The sequence below is a fragment of the Vicugna pacos genome, chromosome 8, assembly GCF_048564905.1.
Source record: "Vicugna pacos chromosome 8, VicPac4, whole genome shotgun sequence".
Taxonomy (NCBI): domain Eukaryota; kingdom Metazoa; phylum Chordata; class Mammalia; order Artiodactyla; family Camelidae; genus Vicugna; species Vicugna pacos.
This window is the reverse complement of record NC_132994.1, coordinates 32,771,173-32,796,618: the sequence shown is the minus strand read 5'-3', so window position 1 is coordinate 32,796,618 and position 25,446 is coordinate 32,771,173. Positions and strand designations below refer to the sequence as shown.

Sequence of the window (25,446 nt, the reverse complement as noted above, 5' to 3'; positions counted from 1 at the left end):
TGCTGAAGTTTTGGTCACAAGCCATGGATTATTCATAGGATCAAGGCCAGTTCATATTTGCACAGTGTGAAAGTCAGTAGCTGGGTCATGAGTGCACTATGCAGATGAGCTCAGGGGCTCCCTACCCTGCCTGCAGAAGTTAGAGGGTGGGGAGTATAGACAAAACTATTTCCTCTTGGGAAAAGATGTCCATAGACAGACAAACAAGTCAGCATGAAATATCTGATCAGAGAGAAGAATAAACCTGGTTTTTACAGATCTGCAAGAACTGACTCATATTCATGCTGGTATGTTGCATCTCAGGATTAAGTTCAACCTCTTCTTAGTTCACTGAAAATTCTGGATCCCAAAAAAATCTTTGAAGAGCAGATTGAAAACTCCCATTTTTTTTTAATAGTACATTGGTTGCAGAGGCCTTTTGTTTCATTGAAACCATGCAAGTCTCAATTTTTATTCAGAAGCATTTGTGACGGTGCCAATGTCTTATTATAAGTTGCTTATTATGAAAATAGGAAAAATGCAAGCATCTTTGGATAAATTTTTGAAAGATTATAAAGAAGCAAGAAGAGTCAGGACTAGTGTTATACAGATCGCATTTTCTCTGATGAAAGTAATCTGCCCATGTTCATTATCTATGTAGTGTCATTTTGAACTAAGGAACAAAATGGTCTCAAGACCTCACCAGTCTGTAACTTGAAGGGCTCTTGTTCTGTGCAGATGTGGCAGGAGAAATTTTATTGTGAAGTCTACAAAAAAATGAGCTGACCTACCAGCAAAGACTAACACATTGGTTGTCTCTATTATGTTCAGATTTGATGTGTAACACTTTTGAGTATATGTTTTAATTTTAAATTGTTTTTTAATAACTAAAAATATTTTTAAATAAAATTTGACCTCATACAGGATGGATGTCTCCTCACCCTCAGCTTTCTTCTCTCTCCTCATCTCTGGTGAAGGTGCAATGGAGGTGGGGGTCTTTTGACATAACATGGCATAATAAAAATTATGCCAAGAAAAATGGGAAAAAATTGACCCCACCAGATTACTTACTAATTGAACAGAAGGAAATATGTCATTACAGTGGAACCACCTGATAGTCACCCCTCTAACCAAGTGGTCAAACGTATAGCATTACCAGGAGTGGGACAGCCTGACATTTTCTACCTCCGGAATTGATGCATTATGCAGTACATAATATTCCGCAGGAAGGATTCTTGCCAAACATGTTTAACCTAAATCCAAGCAAGCTCCTTCAGACCCAGGTTTCAGTTTGTAAGCAAAACAAGGACAAGTTAAATGACACAATGAAGAAATAATATGACAGATCCAAAAAGAGAGACATTTGATAAGACAGCTGCCCTGGTCACCTCAAAAAGTCAATTATTTTCATGAAAAAAACGTTAACGATTTTCATTTCTTGACAAATGGGGAAAGGAAGCTAGATTTAAAAGGCTAACCAGAGACATAAAAGCCAAATGCATTCAATAAATTAATTAATTAAAAGAAAACCAAATGCAGTCTGTGAATCTTGCTTAATTCCAGTTTGAGAAAAAAAGCTGTAAAAGATGTTCTTGGGACAGTTGGAGGAATTTGAATATGGATTGTATGTTAGATGATATGGCATTACTGTTAGTTTTTTTAATTTGAAAATGATCATGTATGAGATGTCCTCTGCTTACAAGATGTGTGCGGAAGCATGGAGGGGTGAAGAGTCATGGTGTCTGCTACATCCGATCTGGATAGCGTGTATGTGTGCATTCATTGTACTGTTCTGTCAACTTTTCAATATGTTTGAAAGTTATGTATCTTTCATTATATAGATATATAGAGATAGGAGAGAGGGAGAGAGAGTTGACTTATTCTTTGAAAAGCAAAAGTTATAGAAATGCTAATTAATTTCCCTCTCTTCTATTTTAGGCTCAAGAGAAAGGAAGATTAGACTATGCTAAGGTAGGTAGATTTTGTACATTCCACAGAGTTTTATACACTTCACTTTGGTATTTGGTTTTCATTTGTATTTGAAAGGTTAAAAGAGAACCATCACATTCAGTTAAGTAACAGGCATAGGCAGGTAAAATAGGATTCATTTAGCGACAAGGTTATTACATGCCTACCTTATTCCAGACACTGTGTTAGGTGTTGGGAATACAAGAGTGAACCAGATCAGCTGTTTCTTTCATGATTTACAAGCTAGTGGGGGAGATGGATAACTAATAAACAACTAAATGAATATATAATATAATGTCAGATGGTAGTAAGTGCTATGAAGAAAAATAAGCTAAATAAGATCACTAACCGTCACTGGAAAGATGCCTTTGGACTAGGGGAAACAGCTTTTAGCATTATCAGATAATACCTAGGAAGCACCGTACAGGGCAGATTTGGATTCTTAAAGGCAGCAGTTTTCACATCACCTGTGGAGCTTTTGAAAACATACATGTTTGGGTTACCACAGCATCGTACCCTCTTTCACCAACATCAGAATCCCCTGGTGAGCAGAGCAGGGCAGGGGCAGGATGTAAGGGTTTGAAAAAAGTCACCACAGATCATTCTGACACACAGCCTTGTTTAAAAACTGCTGCAGGATTTCTGATTTCAGTGCCCCAGTGCAAGCCTGTGAACATACTTGTGTCACGTTCTGTTTTTTCCTGAGGAACAAATGGAATATTTTAGCAGATGTGTGGGGTGCATACAGCTGCCTGGCTAAAGGAACATGCTAACCATCTGGAGTTTTTGCAATAGTCAGGAATAGCCAGTGTGAGCACACCTGCATTCTAAAGACAAGGAGGAAGAAATACGACCTGTAAGGGCTCTGCTTGTAGTGGGACAACTGAAACCCTCTGTGATCTCTCCAGGGCTCGTCCAGAACCTGGTGCTCTCCTGACAGCCCTGAGGTGCACACCCGTGGCTCAGTGCCTTTACCCTGCTGCTTGTCCTTGCCTGAGATGCAGCTCCTCCTTTTCTCTATCTCAAATTTTTGCTTTCTTCAGGAAAACTAGATTAATAGAAGCACCTCTAAACAGAGGACTTCTGTATCTGTCACTCCATCGTAGATGTCTGCTTGAGCCTTGCTCCCAAAGGTGGGCTGTGAACATGACCTCTTGAGTCCCCCCCAGGCAAAGAAGCTCAAAACGTCTTAAACTGAACTCAGCATCTTCCTGACATCTCTGGTCACTTTTTTTTCTTAATAGACTATTTTTTAGAGCAGTTTTAAGTTCACGGCAAAATTGAGCAAACATTCCAGAGACTTGTCACCAACTCACTGCAAAATCTGTTATCAGTGACTTAACCTTTTTGGTCTTCCCTCAGTTTCCTTAGGATAAAAGAAGCAGTTTAGAGCAGTGCTGCTCTACTCTTGAGGCCCAAACTTGAGAGGAGACATTCTTATTTTAGGGAGGGGAATATTCTTATCTTGTGTACTACTGAGATCCAGATTCATTCATTCATCCACTTCATCCACCCAAGCACCATGTGGCTGATGTTTTGTACGTGCAAGGCCCTGGGCTGGGGCTGACTGCTACCTGCATAAGATTGACACAGGCCTGGCCTCACATGCTTCCTTGACTCAGACCTTCCTATCCAAAGTCCCCCTTTGCTTTGTCTTTTTTTCTTCTTAACATTTATCATAATCTAAAATTATTTTTTTTATCTAAGAGCCCTGAAGGCAAGGCCCTCGATGGCCTTGTCCATGGTTGCTTCGTCTGTACCCAGCACAGGCTGGCATGTAGGGGTGCTTGACAAATGCGTGTGGACGCGTGCTGCATTAGCATTGGGCTAGAAGAAGTGTAGGAGGTCGAGGTCTGGAATTGAGGATTGTAGACTCAAATTAGCCATTCAAAGAATATATATAACACAGTTCATTCCTATGTTCAGCAGCCCTAAGGTTGCCTTCCCAAGTGCCTAGTGAGTGTTTCTCATGCCTGTAAACAGAAACCCACTCCACTGAAATATGTGGTGCTATTCTGATATTTAAGGGCACAACTTGATCTAGGCGATTAATCCAGGCCTATCATGTATACATAGACCCAAACTCAAGTAACGTGGGTAAAAAAGATTATATCCATCTCTGCCAAGTATCAGGGAGATGCCTGCAGGGTACAGCTTGCAGTATTGTTTCTATGTAGTGTGTCATGAGTCCGTGGTATGATCCTGGTACTCATGCTGACTGATGCAGGCATCATGCTTGGCAGCTTAGGGCTCCGTGGTGGGTTTATCTTTAAAACTACATTTGAAAAATTCAGTGGCTATTTCTAGAGAGTATCGTGAAATGTATTTTTTGCTGGAAATTTCTTTATTTCCAAGTGGTGTGTATTTACACAAAAGCCATATTTTATCTGAAAAAAATCAGATTTTAAGAACCATAGAAAATTATTTTGGCCATGTACTCTGTGGCTTTGTATGCCATCTCTCAAATTTTATCAGTCTCAGAATGGCGTGGAAGGGAGAGGCCAGAAGAGGCGATCATTTCAAAATCAGTCTCAGCTTGATCTCGAGACTGTCTGTCACATTTAGCAAAACAGTGGTTTGTCCTCACTCAGAAAAGAAATTGAATTACTTCTTAATTAAGTTCCTGTTGCGACAGAGCCTGGGTACGAATGCTTTACACTGCTGCAGTGCCTTTCATCTAAAGATATCAAAGCACACAACAACTATTAATTCATTAAGTCTCTTCTGCCTCTGTAACGTGGTCAACACCAGCACCGGAGCACTCGACCCACTCTTGAAGCTCATCCACCTGGGGCTGGGCAGGGATGGAAGCTGCTCAACTAGAAGGCATTTCTACCCAGTGGCTTCAAAAATGGAAAAACAAGGAGCATCTTACTTACCTAGTTAAAACTGCAGGAGAAGTTTTATTGGACAGAATATAATTACTAGAAGTGACTTGTGACCAGAAAACTGATGCCGACGGTTTTGCTTATAAATGGCGCAGTACTGTGGGGATTTAAATTACAGTAATTGGTCTGCAGCGCTGCGTACCTATCTCTCGGACTGTTCCGTGTTCCCCAGGCTCCTGGCCCCAGGTTAAGCACAGCAGATTGAGTTCAGTGTTAGAGGAAAGAGTGCCACCTATTGAATTGTAGAGATTCACGGGCACATGTTGGGACCAGTGGAGACATTTCCCAGGCCAGTTTCACTCTTGGTTTGCTATGGTAACTAATACATACGTCTAAAGGAAAATGAATATGTTGACTACTCTTACTTAGAAAAACATCTACAAACGTCTGTGTATTTTCCCCAGCTGGAGCTGAGCGTATGCCTGTAGTTTAGCCTACTGCTACTTGAAGCAAGCATGCTGCTAAAAGACTGAGGCAGATGGTATTTTTACCACTTCAGGCAAAACATGGCACCTATGGTTCGGCTTTCTGCAGTTTTAATTTTTTAACACTTTCAAAATGGCTGGCTTAAATATCTCCATCCCGGAGAGACAGATTGTTTCTCAATTTCTTTTTGATAATTTGCTTCAAGATATACAGATATGAATAAATATCTCTTGGTCAAAACCAGACTCTCAGCAGTGTGGGCCAGCCTCCTGCTCATTCTTCGTAAGTGCCCAAGACTGGGCCTTACACGGGCTTTGGCACTCATGCTAATTTTGATACAAAGACTCTAAACGCTTTGCAGGAGCTGTCTTTATATTCATCTCCCGTCTTTTCTGTACAGTTCATATAATTTTCCCCATGACTCAGTACAGAAAAGAAACTTGTTTTTAACATCTTCTTACTGAGTTCACTTTAAGCACGGAGAATTGCTCGAGGTTAAGTACTCAGTAAAGAAAGATTTTGCAGGTATTAATTCATCAGGCATCCAGTTCTCAAACATTAGAGGGAGATTTTTTTTGGAAGGAGTGGGTTTTGACATGCCCTCTCTCCTAGAATTTGTTCAGGGTCCCAGAGTGTTGTGTTCCCCTGGCTCCATACCCCCACCCCACCCCTGGCCCTCTCAGGCACAGTGTCCAAGCCACTGCTCTCCTCTTCCCTCCCTACTTCAGAAGCCTTGCATATTTTGTTTTATTATAAAACGCATTTGCATAGGGTACACATTAAAATTCCCTTCCCAGCAGCAAACTGTGCTGTCCACAGACATTTGCATTTGCATGATCACACATCATCACTTCCCTTTTGGAAGAAAAAAGAGTCTTTCCTCTCATGTCATGGTTCTCCTTTTCAAGGCTTGCCCTTTTAACTATTTCTTCTCTTCTACTGTCCATAAATTGCTTCAACCATTTTGCTGCATATTAAATCCAAAATTCTTGTTTGAAGATTGAGTATAGGGAATTTTCTGTATTATTGTATTTTCTTTTCTGACAAAGCCAGATTTTTTTTTTTTTTTTTGGCAGATAGTTTTTGCCTGCTTGTTCTTTCCCATAACCCTGGCTAACTGGCTCTGAGAATTTTTCACATTGGCACATTTAGAGACCAGATGTTGCTGTGTTTTCTCTTCCCTGTACCTCTTTCTTGGCCAGATGCTCCTTCTTCTACCCTGGGACTTTGCATTAGCTCCTTTGGTAACATATTCCAAACAGCATCACCGCATGCACTAAATCTCTTGTTTCCTCCAACCTCTTAAAGTTGTCTTAACATTTAGGACTTCTGTTGTAGTGAGAATTATGGAGACTATGTAGAAGCATTGACATTCCCCTCGCCCATCTTTTTCCCTTAAGGATTTGTGGTCCAATTAGATGAGATGCTTAAAATAGAATTGAAAGGAAAAAAATCCAAATACTATTATGATATGGGTGCAACTATGTAAACTTTTATATGCTTGATAAAGACTGAATGACAACATGTAAAAATGTAAATAAGGGCACTAAGGTAATAATATTTAAACATTTTTTTCTTAAAGGTTTCTGTTTTACAAGTGTAAACTCTGATTTGAATTGGAATTTTTCCAGACTATGACCTGAACTACTGAGAATTGGAAAATAACTTGCCTGAACTCATGTTTCTAGTGACATAACCAGAATTTAATTCTAGGCTCCTAAAGAATTGCTTGTGTCTATGGCAATGGCGAAAATACACAATTAGAAAATGTGTTTCTTTAACTCTGTGAGTTTTTGCACTAGGCCTAAAGTTGTGGTTGAGGTGCTGAGGAATAACTGAGAAAGACAGACACCTCGTACGCTGAGCCCACAGCTCAGGCACTGATCTGATGACCCACCCATAGCACAGGGGTGGGTTCTAGAAGCCACTGCCAGAACTGCCATCTGAAAGTCTCAAATCCCCCATTCTCTGTTTCCTTAAAAATCAGATAAAACAAGTTATTTTTCTTTTGGCAATCACGTTTCAGAGAAGTGGGGGTTTTTTTCTGTTTTGAGGGAATCTTTTTCAGCAATAAGGAATAGATTTTAATTTTTTCCAAAACAATTAATTTACTAAACTCGGTTTTTGCAATTACTGCTTTGATTCCAAATCTCCCTCAAAATGCAGTTTTCAGTGATGGAAAAATAATAAAGTGAAACAGATTTTGTACCACGTGAAACTTTTAATCAAAAATAAATTCTAATCACACACACAATAGTATCTTGAACCAGAGTTGTGCCTTATTATGAGTCCCCAAGTCTCTTTGCAAAGCAGTCACCCTCTGGTCGTTCATTCATTCCCCATCATCAAGCTAGTTCTTTTCCTTCAAGTCTGTGAATGTATTTTTTGCCTTTGTCCCCAGTGACTATCATCTTGCTTTGATGATCTAGTCCTCTGATTTCTTAATATTATTTTAAAATTAGATTCTTCTTCTCCGAGGTGTTAACAATCCCACACACCTCAATGGCATCAACAGATTTAGTGATCATAATCTCTTGTCTTTTGTGGATCATGAATAAAATTATTAAATGATATCAATGAAGGCCTCTTTATGACATCATAGAATATGCCTCCTTCTGGTTGTTCACCCAAATACTATTGATACTATTTGAATTCAATCCTCTAGGCAGTTGTAAATCTTTTTTGTTCTTCTTCAAGTCATATATTCATAGTTTGTTGGGGTTTTATCTCCAATTTTATATGTAAAATGTTAAATTATTTAGTTTATAACAATAATATTTAGTGGAGCAATCTCTCCCATTCTTAAATTTATCATTTTTGAATTACTGGGCTACATGTCTACATAATATCTAACGTTTCTCAGGAAGCTAAGGCAAACTTAGATTGTTGATGAAGGCCAGTTCTTATTTGGAAGCCTGGAATCATGTCTGGTTTTGCGCACTATTTATACCCTGAGGGCCTAACACAGTTCCTGCCACATACTAGGTACCCAATAAATATATGTTGAACTACTGATGAATGAGTGAATGAATGGATAACCCAAGATGTGCCAGATGTTTGTGCCTATATTCCTTTTTTGCATCTTTAATGCCATCTTTACTCCTCTTATTTCTCACCAAGTATATTTTCAATCAAATGGTTGCATCCTCAATGCCATGCACTTTCTGGGTTGAAACAAAGATTCAGGTGGGGTAACCTTTTGAATCTTAGTCTAGAAAACTAACTACAGATGCCTGCCAGGCTGGTTCTGTGGGTAAACGCTCTGCGCTGTGGGATAGCTGGATTCAATTACTGCTCCCAGTTTGTGGTATCGGGAGCCACCTGTGCGCAGGGAGAGCCTGTGTAACTTTATGTGGGGGACTGAGCCGTCTGTCCCCAGAGGGGAGCCTGCTTAGTCTATTGAAACAGTTTTAAGTAGATCCGAAAAGAATACTGTCTCTTTCCTTGTCATAAAAAAAAAAAAGGTGGAAAGGCATCATGCATTTTCCAAAACTATATATTTTGAGGGAATGAAAACAGAGGCATCTCCGTGTAGATGTTGAATGTGATTTTAGTAAGTCAGAAGTCTTTGCCCTTACCTTAGATTGATATTTGCAAACTCATTCAGTAATACTACAGCCTGGTTTTATACAGAGTTAAGGACTTTTGTGATTTCAAGACGTTTGATCTTTCAGAAAGCTGTAATTTGTTCAGTTGGTACACCTGAAGACATTCCCTAGTATTTCCTAAGCAGTGTCTGCAGGCACTACTCAGCCTCCCCACTGACCACATGAGACAGAATATTGATCCTGAATGTCCTTAACCACCTTTCTGAAATAGCACAGTTACTGAGATAGCAGTAGAGATTACAAGACTCCAGTGTAGGTTGGTGATGTGTAAGATGCTACTAAAGATTGTGGATGCATAGATCCTGTCTCTCCCTGCAAGTCCTTGACTTTCTGGCTTGATGAAAGATCTTACCTGTTCACCAGATCATAATAAAGACAACGATGTACCACTGAAGATTGATTTGTGCATGGTGCAATGGTGCCCCCTATGGAAGGTGTCCCTGTTCTAGATCTAAGGAAATTATGCTACCTTTTATCTTCATTCTTGACGAGATTTGTGTGCACCTGTTAGGAAAGATTGTAGGCCTTTCTGTCCTGTGATCTCTTTAAGATGCATGTTATTGTATGCATGTTTTTCAGTGTGCACTCTGTTCAAGACACACACTAAGTACTTTAAACAAGTGGTTCTATTCAATTCTGTATCTGAATCTCTTCATTTTATGAAGAGGTTGAATAACCTAACAGTGTTCACACAGTTACTATCTCACAGTCATGATTCCACCCAGGTCTGCTGACTCCACACTGTACTCTTTACTGCCACACTGCTTCTCAAGGTGCTTTAGACATAACTACAAAGAGAAGTAAAAGAGAATTTGTAGGCAGGCTCTGTTCTTACAAACATCCAGAAAATGATATGCATTACTACATAATCTAACTAATTCTGGTCTCAGAAATCGTGACTGTCTAGTAAGTGACTGTCTTATGATTTATGTTTGCTGAACTAGTACAATAGTTACTGTGATTTTTTTATGCTGGTAAGCATTCTTCAGTCTTTCAAGAAAGTTTTATAGATATAACCATTTAAAACAAGTTCTCACCACTATTCTCTTGAGGGTAGCAAGGATCAATGTCAGCAAATACCATAGCCCCATAATGTAGAGCCCCCTACATCTGGAAGAGGTATTATTCCTGCAGATCTGATTACAGGTGGATGGCACAGAGAATAACTTACTTATGCCAGACATTGATTCCTGCATCTGCCCCCAGTCTGATGCAATCTGCCTGGAAGGCGTACTGAGGTATATACATTTATTTCATTGTCATTGCTCTCAGTACACAGAGTTTTCCTGTTTGAGGTGCATTCTGGTGATGGAAGTCGTAAGTGTGTTTTGAGCTCATCTTGTGTCAGGATGCACAAGGATGTCAAGAATCTAGGGTCATGTGGGTGGTGGTGCTGGCGGTAGTGGTAGTAGTTTTGGGGTAAGTGGTCCCCAGGTGTCAGCAGATGAAAAACTGGGACCTGAGGAGGATTTAAGAAATGTATAAGTAAGACATGGACTCAAGTAAAATAACAGAACTCAGATTCACTCTTACATAGTTTATGTATTCCTGAAATAATCCTCAGGACTATTTACCCACATGATGTGAGTGCTCTTGTCCCACCGTGTTCTTTTTAATTAAATAACCAGCATAGCTTTTGTCATGAGATTATAGAGTATACTATTTATTGATTCACTCCTAAAAAAGCTACAGGCAAGAGTGGCTCATTGCTGCAGTCTGTAACCTATGATATGTTTTGCTTATTGAATTTCTATTAGAGTTTGCTAAAAAGCTTCATGGTCCCAGTTTTGCTTTTTGAATTTCAATGTGCAGAATTAAGTTCCTCTCTGGAATATAATACTAAAATTAAAAATTAGCTTTTTGAGTCAGAATATGGGTAAATCAGGGATTATTTATAAATCATTAAATTTCCTTCAGAAGATAAGATAACCAAGAAGCAATGATTGCTTTTTCTATGGAATTAAACCTCAATTTAATATAATTCCATATTGCTAACCTCAGATACCCTACCAAACAAATGTTAATGAAAGTTTATAAACTTTTATAAACTGAACTAAACTGTACATTTGTTCCATTTAATTACATTTTGAAATCGGGCACATCTACTCATACCGTGAGCTACAAGTTGACCTCTGTTTCTGAAGTAGCAAGCACAACTTTGCCTGAATTCTCAGAGTCAACAATTTAGGTCAGTTTTGAGTAGGCCAGTGAAATGTTTTTAATTATATGGAAATATCTCTAAACTACATACATACATATATATTAAGCTATATATATGTATGTTTAGAGGTATTTATACATGCAATATACGTATATTCAGATATGATAGTTTATATGAAATGAGTTGTTTAGTTATACTCACACTTTGTAGATAGTAGTTCACAGCACAGATTCATAAATGTATTTAGCTGAGAGTTTAGGCCTTGAAATCAGTTCTGAAATCTCACCCTGAACAGGAGGCCATGCACGAGCCTAACAGCCTCATGTGTGGAGGAAGGGGCAAGAAAAATGATACCATACCTGCTTTATCATGGTTTTTCTTTTTCCTTTAAGGGGGAACAGACTAAATTTTAAATGGTCAAGGTTATTTGGAAATTCATTTTTCAAAACAAGCGTGTTTCTGATTCACTGATAATCACAGGTTTTAAACATTTTAAATACCTTAATGAATCTATGTAAAATAGTCTATGGATATTTATAACTAAAGCCAGGTACATTATGTAAATGTTACATGTTAGCTTTGCGATGAATCACATGCTCTCTTCCTCTTCAAACCTTGCATTTGTATAGCATTTTATTGATGTCAAAGTAATTTCACATACATTATCTTAATTGTTCCTCATGATAATTAAATGTGGCATAAATATTACCTTTCTGATTTTACAGGTGAGGTGGGCTTAGAGAAGTTGCTTTGCCCAAGGTCACACATGTCCAGGTTCAGAGTTTCCCTACTAAAGTTTCCTCGCTGCCTCTCTACAATTATTTTTCATATTATTATGAGCTAGCAGAAATGAATTAATCAGTCTTAGGAAAGGAATACCTCATCCTATTAGGAGATTAAAAAAAGATTTCTGTGTGGCTTCATCTGGAGGGTTCTGCTCCAAGGTGCTTAAAAAGGCCAAAATGTCTGGACATAAATGAAATCTGCCCCTCCTACTGTCCACTTCTCCTCTTACCTCCCATCTCCGTGGGCTTCCAGAAGTTGGCAAGAGAAAAGGAGAGCAGTGTAAATGTCATGTGTGTCCTGCACTCTCACACAATTATACAGAATGATTTTAATTCTGCAAAAAAAGAAATAGAACTTGTTAAAAGTCAGTATTTTAAAACTCAATACAAATTCATACTATAGGAATTTTACAGGCTATTTTACAAAGGAAAAAATACTCTGATATTTTATTAGAGAACAGTAAAAATGTTAAAGCATAGGATAAATTATATTTGTCACTTTGAACTCATTAATCCTTTATCCAGTGACTTAAATATAATATGATGAACCCTGAAATTGTTTTTTTAAATCATGAAAATGACATGAAGTGATATCCTGTTGTTGTGCGAAACCCCAAGTATCGCTGCTAGTCAGTCTTTAGTTGAGATTTTTAGTAAAAATTACTTTTTATTATTAAGAATTTTTTAAGTATAAACATATTAGTTGTATTTTGTAACTCAGTAGTCTTGTTTAGTGCCCTTTGTTAAAAAAAAAAAGTATATCCAGAGGAATATACTTAATCAATTGAGATATTTATGCCTTTTTCTTAGCAGAAAATGTGGAAAATCTCCACCTCCAATTCCTATTGACATTTGTTCTACAACCATATGGCACTTTTACTTGTGGTAGAAAAAAATATATATGTTGTAATAGAAGAGCATAATTAATCTAACAATTGCTTCAGTTTTCTATCATCTCTGTAAATACGGTTTTATCCAAAGGCATTTGACTTGATTTTTTTTTTTTAATCTTTGATGTATATTTTAAAGTTTGCTCTTGTGCAAAGGACATTATTGACATAGGTATGGGTTCTCTTCACAAATGAAATTCTAATATTTTCATATATATACATATACATATACATATATATACACATACACCTCGTAGGGTATACAGAACAGAAGATATATAGATAGATTCAGTCCTCAACAGCCCTATGAGATAGATACTATCATATATATCTTATTATAAATAACTATATATTATATGGATATAGATATATTAAAACAGTGCTAGGCACACCTAAGTTCTGTATATGGGATTGTCTTTGTTGTTATTGCTATTATTATTATTATTATTATTTTAATATTAGGAAGTACTACCATCCTAATTGTATCTTTGCATGTGAATGCATGTGATTGAGGAAGTAATTAAAAATTATCTTATTTCCACCTCCTTCCATTTTTGCCAAAATAAGATATTTAATTAAAGTCAGCAGATCAGTAGATTGAGTAATTAAGATCAGTAGATTTTTTTTCCTGTAGATTCTTTTAAATTGTTATTCTAAGTGAAAAGGAACTTTTGTATGTTGTTTGTAGTACATTTCACAGCTGATCATATTAGAGAAAGGTTTTAATTGTAGTTTTTCCTTTTGTACCAAGTCTTAGCACTCAGAAGCTGGCAAGAGCATTCAGTTGAAGCACTGACAGCTAGAATCTTGAAGTTGAATGGGACCTTGGAGGCAGCCTTGTCCCACCTCTCCCATCAGCTAAGAGTTTCATTCATACTTTCTCTGATGTGGTTATCCAGTTGCCAAAGACTTTCAGTGACAGGAAGTTCACATCTTGTCAAAAAAATTATTCATTGTTAGACAACTCTAGTCATTTGAAAGCTCTTTCATATTTGTAGTTGAAATCTGCTTTTCAGAAACTTCACCTTGTTGCTCTCTGTTCTGTTTCCTGAAGCATGTAAAACAGGACTGCTCCTTCTTCCATTTAATTGCTTTAGAAGTTTGAAGATGGGTTAATATGCTCTTTTACTCCTTTCTTCCAGGTTAAACATTCCTTAGATGATATGTTTCCAAATATTTCTCCATCCTAATACTGCTCTCCATCTGTCTTATCAATGTCCCTCTTGAGAAATGGCACCGTGGACTGAACAATATAGTTTTCTTAACGTGAATTGACCATCAAAGACTGCAGTGAGACTGTTCCCGCCTGTCTGTTGGACATGTACATCTGTTGATACTGCCAAAGTTTGCATTTGCTTTTTTTTTTAAATCTAAATCACAGTTTTGGCTTATATATGGAATGTGGTTATCAAAGATTCTCAGCATATTTTTATGAGTCACTGCCAAACTGAGGTTTAAACTTTTGCAATTAGTTTTTGAAACCTGAATGCTCAACTATACAGTTACTCTGCTATGTTTCATCTGGCTAGTATCAGTCTATTGCTCAATATGTCAAAAACATTAAAATATTGATGCTATCCATGTGTTAGCTTTCTCTCTTGGCTATATGACATCTGAAAATTAAAATTTAATATGTATTTCTTCTCCATCTTCATTCATGCAATGCATAGCACTGTGATAAAGGAAAGAAACCCAGTATTGGGTCTTGTAGCACACTAGAGATTGCTTTCCTGCTCGATATAAATGCACTACTAAACATTTTCTAGGAATAGTTGTTTTACATATTTGAATCTGTATTACCAAACTCTAATACAGATCCCATATCTCTGTCTTTTCCATTAAGGACTGTTTCCAAAATCTGAATATACTCTATCTTTACTATTTCTGAAGCTAACAAGCCAGGTGGCCATATCAAAAGAAAAATGAGAGTGCTTTGTCATAACTTGCTCATTGTGACCCACCTATCCTGGGGCTGTGATCACCACTGCCTTTTCTCTAGAGCTTACAAATTATCTATTTAATAACCTTTTCTGGAATTTTGCCATAATGTTCATAAGTTCACAGATCTGTGTTCCAGAAGGCACATTTGTCCTCATCTTTTTTCGCCCTGTGTTTGATGACATTAGTCATTTGACCCTCCCATCTCTGGCATTTCTGTCTTTCAGTTGCTGGGAAGGACGTTTATGTGGATTGTGAGCATGCAGGAGCAGGGCAGAGGTGGGAGGGTGCCCCTGTGAAGGTGCTCTAGACCTGAAACTGGTCTCTAAAGTGAGCAGGAAGGCAGAGAAGGGAAGAGTTAGAAGATAAAAGCTGGACGGGAACATCAGAAAAAATGATGAGAAAGCCACTGGCAGGGAGGGCCCTCAGTGGGTGCCACAAGTTATTTGTCCGAGAGGAAATACTGTGTTTGGAATGGGAGGATGGAGGTGGTCTTGGAAAGCAAAGGACACCAGAATCCAGGATGGTAGCTGCATCCAAGGCCTCCTTGACAACCTGTAATGGGCTATTTGAATGCGTATTTCATCTTTAAAGGCCCCTCTTCATGGAGTTTATTTTAGTCTTTAACTCATTCTTCAATTGTTCTGTTTTTAACTCATTCTTCAATTGTTCTGTTTCCTTTGTCTTTTTTCAGTAATCAGTAATCTTTTGCAAATATTTACATATACTTGTTTTTACTGGACATACAGACTTTACATTTTGAAGCCCCTTATTTTTATCACCATCTCCTTCCCCCATGGACACCCATCAGTCTTTAGCAGCTTCTGACCAGGCTGTTTGTTTCTGAACATTTTCTATGAGGAACGGCACTTTGAAAACATTTGTGGCCAGTGTCCTGGTGATAATACAGACCTATGGATAGATTCCCACACAATTTTTACAGCTTCCTGCCTCTCTTTTGTCAGCTCCTTCAAACCAGGAATGTTGTCCGATCTCCTCAGTATTGCTCCGTGCAGGGCAGATGCTGAGCAAAGGGGGGATGATGGGCTCCTCCTTTCACACCTCTGCCTTTTCAAATTTGAGCCCTGAGAGAGCTTATTCAGTAGCCACTTATTTTGGTCACTTTCATAATTAATAATGACCATAGTTGGAATTTAGTTTTTCAGAGGCTTCCATCACCTTCGAACTATATTTCTAGTTACAGACTCGTGGAATCATGGCAATCTTTTCACTAAACTTATTTCTGCAGTGTGCTTTCCTAACTTATAGTCTGGGTGCTGCCTGCTAGTCCTTTCTAAGGACTGATTCTAATACCACCAATGGTATTAATTTTTGTTAATTCCTGTCACCTTGATAATCCAATTATGTTGACATAACTAAGTAAAAAGTCAGGTATATCAAGCATTTTTCAGCTATAGAATGAGTTAGCAGATGTTCAGAAGTTGAAGTGTCATTTCTGCCAGCTTCATAATCTCTATTAAGACAGCATGGTCCACTTCTACCACTTGATTGGGAGGTAGGTAGTCTCTTCCCATGACAGCATGGCTTCCATTTGTTTCCTTTTACCCATATCCCGCTGTTTTCAACCATTTAAAAAACAAAGAACTTTAACATATTGTTTCATACTCCCTTACTCTCTATTACACAGTTTCTTCTGAACAAGGTCTACTCTGTGTTCCAGTTGAGTTTTAGTATCCCTGTTCTCCCTAAGCACTCTGGTTGGGTGAAGGAAAACGGGGTTATATCTGAATCTTTTCCAGTGCCATAGAGGGGAAGAGCTCTAAATGCACAGGAATGAAGTCCAGGCTGTTTCTCAAATTTGCTATTGACTCTTCTCCACATTACTTAGCGTTTCTCATCCCAGTATCTTCTGCAAAACGAAGTGAAAAGATAAGATTGTGTTTGAGGTTTCTTCTAGGTCTGAAGTCTTTCTTTGGTTTCATCAGAGAGAAGTAGCTGCTGCCTCCACATCTTCTAAGGCTACTTAGACCCTACAACAGGGGCTTGCCTTTAATATTTAGAGAGGACTTTTGTACCAAATAGTTTTCGGACACATAACAATGATTTCTCGGAAGGGTTTCATAAAAGTAACATTTATCACTGAAAAGGTGTTTAATAACACCTTTTAATAAATGTTAAATAATAATGCACTTAACTTTAGGTACATCGCATCCTCTTCTCTCTGTGTTAATATCTTTAATTGGATCCTGTAGCAGGGGACTTGGACTTAATTTATTTCAGGTGATGCTATACTTCTACAATTATTCAGTTGACTTAATTAGAGATTTAATTATATTATTGCCCTAAAGTGCTATATCAGGAAAATAAAATGCAGGCTTATAATTCACTTTTTTTTTTTATCCTACAGCTAATGTGTTTTTCATGTCATAAAGGCCAGAGTGGGCATACTGGCACTTTTGAGCACATCCTAAATGGAAAGTTCTACCTATACATCAATTTGGAATTTGCCCAGTCAACATGTAGGTGAAGGCAAAAGTGGAAAGAATTTTTTTTTTCAATTATGGTCTTTTCTCTTGCAGCTGTTAGAACCAAGGTCATGGGTCCAGTCCCTCAACGTTCCATTCAAGCCTCTCTGGTTCTGCAGCCCTATGACCAGCCCTGTAACAGGTGGTCCTGGGAGGCACCACCTGTGTTTCTATACCTACAGCCCCGACTATATACCCAGGTCATAAAAGTGCCCAATAAATGCTTGCTGAAATTAATTTGATCGTCACAAAGACAACTCATTGGAAGTATGGTTAAAACAGTATAAACTTAAAATAACAATTTTAAAGTACAGTATCTCAAAAACGTGCCCCAGTGAGTGAGGTATTCCTGAATCTGGCTAATCACCGGCATGACCTTAGAAGCCTTTTTTTGTAAGGCTTTATTGAATCCATCGCCAGGGATGAGGCCCTCAGCATCTACATTTTAGAGCTTCCCCAATGAATCTTATGATCAGCTGAGTTTAGGAACTCTGGCTTAATGTGTCTTTTGTCACATTTATTTACAAAGGGCAAGATTGGCTTTTTTCGGGATAAGCTCATGACCTATTCTAATTTATAATAAAAATAAGTCTCATCTATTTTCTATTAATTATAGCTAAAGGATTTCCTTTGAGCCAGCAGTTTATGTTTAGTTGGTGGAGGTGTATACAGAAGTCTGTGAGGAATAATACCTTCCATGAGGGACTAGATTACTGCTGAGTCCTGAAATGGGCATTTTACACATGGAAGCTATCAGTCCTTGGTATGGGAAGTCCTGTGAGCCTAACCCTGTGGAGAGCAGATTGGAGTATTAACAGGAAGTACAACAGTCATTGGGGGAGAGGAATTAACTCTTCTAGGGCTTGAGTAACTTTTAGTGATGTCCTCCTGGGTGCTATTTTGCCCTAACCTGAATTACCCTTCATTGTATGGTTAAATATGATATAGGTTGCCATCAAATATTGAGTTGAGCCTGGCTGAATAAAGTTTATAGCGTACCAAACTAAGTGTAGCAATCAGAGAAACGGAGAATGTAGAACATTGTACCACACAGCTTGGTCCTTTCAAAACGGCAGTATCATAGGGGGAAAAGTTTAAAGTGTCATAACAAATTAATGCAGTGTGTGAACCAGAATTCCTTACAGTTTAGAGAGGATGGCTAAAAAAAAGGCATTTGGGAGCCAACTAGGGAAATTTGCATGTGGACTAGATATTAGATAATAGAGTATTACTATTAACTTTCCTAGCTGTGATAATAGTATTCTGGTCATGGAAGAGAATGTTCTTATCTTAGGGTCAAAACAAAGGTGAAGCATCCTGTAGCCCACGGTGTGTCCAAGTCAAGTCCCACCAACTCAGAGCCTATCGTTAAATATTCAAGAATTTTGTGATTCTACAACCCTTAATAGCTTGAAATCAGCCATGATGGGAGTATTTATACTACAGAAATCTGCACATGCTCCAGGGAGGGCTTCTTCCCTCCTCTGGAGACCTAATTTACCAGCATACCCATGCTAACAGCTTACTTTCAAATGATTCAGAAAACACGCGCATACAAGTAGACAGAACAAAAAATAACAAAATATTAATGGTTGTTGAATCTAAGTAGAGGATCTGTGTTCATTAACCGTGCTAGTCCAGAAGCCCACAGACTTTTTCTGTAAAGGCCAGAATGTAGATGTTACAGGCTTGCAGTCCATATCGTCTCTGTGGCAGTAGCTCAGCTCTGCCACTCTGCCGTCATAGCTCAAAAGCAACCACAGACAATAACATTTAAATGAACGGACATGGTTAGGTTCCAACAAAACTTTATTTAGAAAAACAAAGGGGGCCAGATTTGGCCTGGGGCCATAGTTTACCAACTCTTGTGCTAATCTTTCAACTTTTAAAATATTTGATGATAATCAAAAATTTTAATAAAGTTCTTAGGTTGGTTTCCAGAGCCTTCCTGATCCCCTAACACCTGCTCCTGCAAGATACATCACACCAGTCTGTTTCCATTCCCTGGACACTTCGCTCTGGTCTTTCTGTGCCTTTGCTCAAGCTATTCTCTTTTCCTATAACTTTCTTGCTACTGTGACACCATAACTACTTATTAACATTCTCAAGACGTGCCTCAAATCCCACGTACCTGTAAGGCCTTCTTGAATCTCTTCTAATCAAAATTGCTCTCTCATTTCTCTGATCATCTGTAGTCCTACATTTGTGCCTTGGCTTTGCTGCTTTTCACAGTATACCCTTTATTAGTTCCTGATCCATAAAGCAGAGAAGGTTCTTTATACTCTTTATACATAATAGGTGCTCAGTTAATATTTTAAATTGAAATCTAGTCATGCAGGTATCCACATGCCTGCAGGTACCAACCTAGAAATCCCAAGTAGAGAATGCTGGCCTGTCTAATTTAGATTTGGAGGAATTAAAGATAATGAAAATAGGGGCATGTTCTTTCTTTCTTTCTTTCCTTTTTTTTTTTTTTTAAATCTTTAAGGCTGCCCTGATCCAAGTTCAGCTACCTTTGAAATTGTTGTATATCAAGCTAAAATAGACTTGATCTTGGTTGATTGGACCCTTGGATGGAGAGCTCTCTGGTCAACAGCTTAAGGGCTGAGGAGGAAGAAGAACTAAGTCATTCTGAATACCTATAGTGTTTTAGACACTATCAGGCACTCTGTGCTGTCTCATATAGTGCCCTCACTAGTCCTACAAGGGAGTGGTGTTATCCCCATCTAGAACTCAGAGCGGTTTTGGCCTCCCTCAGATTATAAAGCTAGAATGGGAGTTTGAACCTGGCGACCTCTGACACCCAGCACCATTTTAGTGCCTTCAAACATTCAGTGATGGCAGGAGACCAGGGAACCCTAGGCTGAAGCAGTCCCAAAGTTTATATGCAGAGAAGAAATATCTTTAGAATACTGAGCATCTGGTGGAGTATAATATTGAGTGCCACTGGATGGGTGTTAAGAAAACTGGCTTCTGATCACAGCTTTGTCACTATCCAGCTATGATCTTGGGAGAGCCACTGAGCTTTTACTCTGAACTTCTGTTCTCTCATCTCTTTAATTAGAGGAATAAAGCAGGCAGGTTAATTCCTTTATTCCTTTATGTTTCATGCACTATCCAGTAGCACAGTCTAATAAAGAGATATACAAGTGATAGAGAATTAAGATACAACACTGTATAATAATGCTGCACTCCACATATGCACAGGGCACGCCAGGGCCCCAAGGAAGAAGGGCACCTAGCTCCTTAGGGTGTCATCCTCGCTGAGTTCATTCCACCCAAGTGGAATTTGGGAAGCTTGATGGGGAGAGAGGAGTGTGTGGAGACTGTCTCAAGGGAGCTGATAGCTGCAGGTAGTTTCCCTAAATAATGATGAAAGACAGAAAAGGGGAAAAAACAGGCTGAGAAAGAACTAGATAGGGAAGGGACTTCCATGCCTCATGAAAGTGCCGGGACTTTATTTTTTTTCTTAAGGCTATTGGAAGGCAGTGGAGGGTTTTAAGCAAGATCACATTTGCATTTTATAAAGATCTCCTTGGCAGCGTGACGGATGGAGTCCAGGAGCAAAGAACTGGTGGTGGGAAGACTCTTTGGGAGGTGATTGCAAAAAACAACCCAGGCGAGGCATGATGATAGCCTGAACTAATGTCGTGGCAGTGAGAGTGAAGAGCAGAGGATAATTTGAGAGCTCTGTGTGAGACAGAATTGCTAGGACTTAGTGACTGCATCTGTCAGGATGGCCACAGACAACCTCACAATCTCTGTGGCTTCAGACAACAAAGATGTGTTTCTTGCCCACACTGCCTGTCCTGTGCGGCTAGAGAGGCACCATGGTGCTCATTGTGGTCACTCTGGTATCCAGCCTGAGGATCTCCCATGTGACTGGTTGGTGTACCAGAGTGGAAGCTCTGGAGGGACTCAGGTGGACTGTTAAATGCTACAGCCCAGAAGTGACGTGCGTCATTCACAGCTCATGGACTAGAACTTGTCACATGACCCCACCCAACCTGTGTGGGCCAGAAAGTTCTGTCATGGCTGAGCAACACTGGTGCTGCCGTGGTGCCTGACCGGATGCAGGAGGACTCCCGGGTTTCTGGTTTAGGGAGTGAAGCAGACATCAGAGGTGTTCACTGAGAAAGAAAAGATGGAATCTGGGCAAGGGGAAGTAGACAGACCAAATTATTAGAAATATTTTTCAACTCTAAAATATAGCCATTGTATTGGGCCTTTCAAGTCGTCAAGGAGAGGGATTCAAAATCAACTCTGTTGGCATGAATTGACTTTATTCTTCACAGTGTTTTAATTCATTCTTCCCAAAGTCTTATAGCTTTAAAACTGTAGTGTTCAGATCTAATACTATGTGTCTTTCTTGAATTTTCATATAGACTATTGTGTCAACATACAGTATTAAAAAATCAGTTATTAACTAGGATGTTAATGAAGCCTTCCTCACAAGAGAGTATCAGGCTGCTGAATTCAAAATGCCAGAGATGTGAATGCCCTCCGCCTTCATCACCGCCACCCCCAAGCAGGGCCCATTTCTAGGTATCAAGGGGCGGGAGTTGGGGGAGGAAGTGTAATTAGGCTGATTGGAGCCTATTGTGCTGCTCTGGAGGGCTGACACCTAGCAGCCTTAGGGAATGTTAGTGCCTCAAAATCATTGGGGAATGATGTCCTCTTTAACCTCAAAAGAACGTGGCAGATACAGTGAACCTATACTGTTTCTTGCCTTCTTTGTTTTCTACCTCCCTTCCCCAATTTAATTGTTAAATTAAAAAAACTGACTTTTATTGTACATTTGTTTCTTAACAGTTGCGAGAAACAATCAAAGCTGGCAAAGGTGTGACTTCAGCTATTGACCTGTGTCGTTACCATGGAAACAAGGCACTGGAGGCCCTGGAGAGCTTTCCTCCCTCGGAGGCCAGAACTGCTTTAGAAAACATTGTGTTTGCTGTGACCAGATTTTCGTGACACCAAATTAAAAAGACACTATTGTTCGTTAGCTGAAAAAACTGGGGAATGAGGTGATCAGGAGAGCTTTCATGATGGAATATCTAAATGTGTAAATGACTTTAACAACATATACTTTTTTTTCTTTTTATCACATTGCTAAATGAATACTGCCTTCTTTTTTGGAACTGCTACAAACAAAATTAGAAGAAAAAAAGGTCAAGCAGTTTTCAGTTGTCATGCCAGAAGCACACTTGAGGCTGCAGTAGCAGAAATAATTAATGAGATTCGCTCCTGTGACCTCAGCAAATGGACAGGAAATAAGTCCTTATTGATTGGACTGAGCCAAGGATGGCGCCAGGGCGGTGGCCTGTGGTTTTCCTTCTAGAGAGGACAGAGCAAGCTGGAAGCTGCAGGTGTCAAGAGAAACACTATCAATGCCAGTCGGGGAGGACTGTCAGATCCAAAACTAGTGACCAATTTGTCATAACGGAGGGTAGTTCAGTGAGTGAGGAAAAAACTTGCTTTGTCTTCTTGCAGTTATGTCGCTGTATTTATAGATACAGTATGAATATACTTTGTGCTTCTTGGTTTTTGTAAGATTGGGGGAGGGGAGCGGAAATTGCTGAAAAGATAATGCCAAATATTTGAACTAGGAGATTAAAATGTTATCAAATGTTAACTTGGTTATAATAGGAATTGCCTGTTTTTCTTTCTGGAAGACCGAATTTTTTTCCAAACACATTCCAAACCACCAAACTTGTGTTTTGGGTTTTGTTTCTTAAACTGAAAAAGATGCTTTTTTTTCAAGTAAATGTGCTGATTTGTGATAGTTTGGTATAGAGAATACCTTTAATTTTTACAAGTGTCAGATATATAATTGTTCTACTGAGGAATTCATTGGTGATTTTTTTTAACCTTAGAATGTCAAATTTTGGTCTTGAACCACAGACATCCAAGTACAGAAAGAATATAAGCAATTTCACAGGCCTGCAATCGGACACTATCTCTATGTGGTTCACAGGAGATGATTTTTGTGGTTTGCCTGCACGCAATATGAGAACACCGTTGACAAGAAGGCTGAGTTTACATAAATGATCTAGATTGAGACTCAGCTACCTTTCTGCCTTATGTGGTGTAATTACAGCCCTATCTGGAGACAGTGAACACAGCAAACAGATTTTATTACCTTGTTCACTCAAACAGTCAGTGAAGTCATTTTAGTTCAGTTTCTTCACCAAAAGTTACAAAACCGTTTTATCAGGACCCAGCATGTGGCCTGCAGTGAAAAGAAAACGTTAGCTATAGAGGTTAAGGTATTATATTATGAAATACTTTTAAGCATACTTGAAATATTGTAATTGTACAGTTTATGCTATGCCAATTTGAAGGCCTACAGATTTCGCTGGAGAGAACACTCCACTCTTCTGTTTGAAATGTCTTTTCTCACAGAAACTGGCTTAATTAGTAACTATGGTTAGATGCTTTAGATCAGAGTAGGTTTTAATCATTAACGTCCACAAAGGAGGAGTCATGCTTTGTGTTCTCTGGCTGTGCAGGAACTTAAGCAAGCTGTAGGTTTTATTAAGCAGATGGTTGGGAACGGTAGGACACAGGCAGGATTCTAGGGCTCTTCTGATTCTGGTTTAGCTGCTGGTTTGCTGTGTGACCTTAAGTGAGTCACTTCCCTCTGAGCCTCAATTTCCTCACCTGTAAAGTAAGATTGAACAAAAGAATGTATGAAGTCCCTTCCAGCTTTGTTTTCTTTTCTAACAGGTTTACCATTTCTGACTCTCTAGATAAAGTGCTTTGTGAGATCCAGGGAAGAGTAAGGCTATGAAGGGATGCATAAAACTTAATGGAAAATATCTGGCCAATCTGCCTCATACATGACATAAAGAATTCCCAGCTCTCCTTTTTATGACTTGTAACCCTGGACACTTGGTTTCAACATCTGGCTTTCAGCTTTCTTTGGGACCTCTCCTACCTCCCTTTCATCTTCTCAGCCGCCTTCCAGTCCTCCATTCCCTCTCCTGTGCCTTGCCACCGTGGCTCCTCGGAATAGCAGCCCCACCCTAACTGTTAAGTGACAGCTCTGCTTTTGTTAAACCTAGTATATTGGGTAATTCACTAGAAGCATTAAATACGGACAGTCTTCTCCATGCCCCTTCTTCAGGGGTACTTATTTATTAATTCATATTAAGGCCTTATAATTTCACATAATCTCTAGGGAGAAATTTGGGGCAGCAAGACATGCTTGTGGGTTTTTTTGTTTTGGTTTGGTTTGGTTTTTGCGGGGGAGTTAATTAGGTTTATTTATTTAGTTATTTTAATGGAGGTACTGGGAACTGAAATCAGGACTTTGTGCATGCTAAGCATGTGCTCTAACCACTGAGCTATACCCCCCCCCAGCAAGACATGCTTAATTACACTTTTTGGCCTCCTGCCTGAGTCCTGCCAGGGACGGTACTGACGAGGCAGAGCTAGTGACCTTCACTGTCTCCTCCTTCACCTTCTCTGCATCTCTCCCACCCCCAGTTTCTTGGTAGAGGGAAGAATTCATTCGTTAGCCACTGTCCTGTTTCCCTCCACCTGGACCTCCAAACCTCACCCACTTCAGACCCCTGAGCCCTCCTGCACTCTTCCTCCCTGTCAGTCTTGTCTTCAAGGATAACAAAGGCTGCAAGCGTGAGGGCTCTGCGTGTGCCAGGCGCCCTGCGAAGCGCCTAAGCAATGCCGTCTCGTTCAAATCCCACAGCCGCTCTCGGCGGGTGAGACGTCTCCCCCGTTCACAGATGCGGAGAGGGCCGCCTCTGACTGACTGGCTCGCCCTCACACACCACCTCCCGCCTTGAAAATCCTTCCAGATAGCTCCTCGTTCTCTCTTCCTTTGCTTCTCTTTCCAGAGTTCTCGAGCCTGTAGCCTCCTGTGTTCCTCCATGTCCCTATTCTTGTCTCGTGTCTCCTCTGCTGGTGAATGTGCTCAGTTCTCCCCAAAATGAAATCCCTCACTTCCCCTATTTCTCCTTCCACTTGTTTTTTCCCTCCTAGCATAAGCAACACAGCTTCTCACAGTCCACTAACTCCTTAACCCTGGCAATTGGTCATTCACTCCCGGGCCCCGACCGTCTGGACCGGCGCTAGCGCTGGAGACACTCAGCACATCTGCCGGGTCACACTGCACCGTTCCCGAGACGCCTCCTTTAACATTCCCAGATGGTGGCCTCGCCGTGAAACCCGCCAGCCGCGGCCCTGCATGCGGACCTCCCCACAGCATTTCCCCCTGCTGACCGCAGCCCCCCTGGCGCCCCCTATGCCCAGCGCCTGTGCCCACCTCAGCTCTGATTCCTCCCCCTCCTCTGACAAC

The 25,446-nt window shown here is 39.7% G+C and overlaps 1 protein-coding gene across 3 annotated transcripts in view; it reads left to right on the top strand.

Moving 5' to 3' along the window:
- PDSS2 (decaprenyl diphosphate synthase subunit 2) overlaps positions 1-22,761 on the top strand; it is a 189,231-nt gene extending 166,470 nt beyond the window's left edge. For 2 of the 3 annotated variants that reach the window (XM_006205627.4, XM_072965668.1), the window contains 2 exons: positions 1,918-1,950; positions 21,942-22,761. In XM_006205627.4, coding sequence (XP_006205689.1) covers positions 1,918-1,950; positions 21,942-22,100 — 192 coding nt within the window. In that variant the 3' untranslated portion in view covers positions 22,101-22,761. Of the gene's footprint in view, positions 1-1,917; positions 1,951-17,011; positions 17,203-21,941 lie in introns of those variants that run through there. The other variant, XM_072965667.1, reaches the window with a different exon arrangement.
- The last annotated feature ends 2,685 nt before the right edge of the window (positions 22,762-25,446 follow it).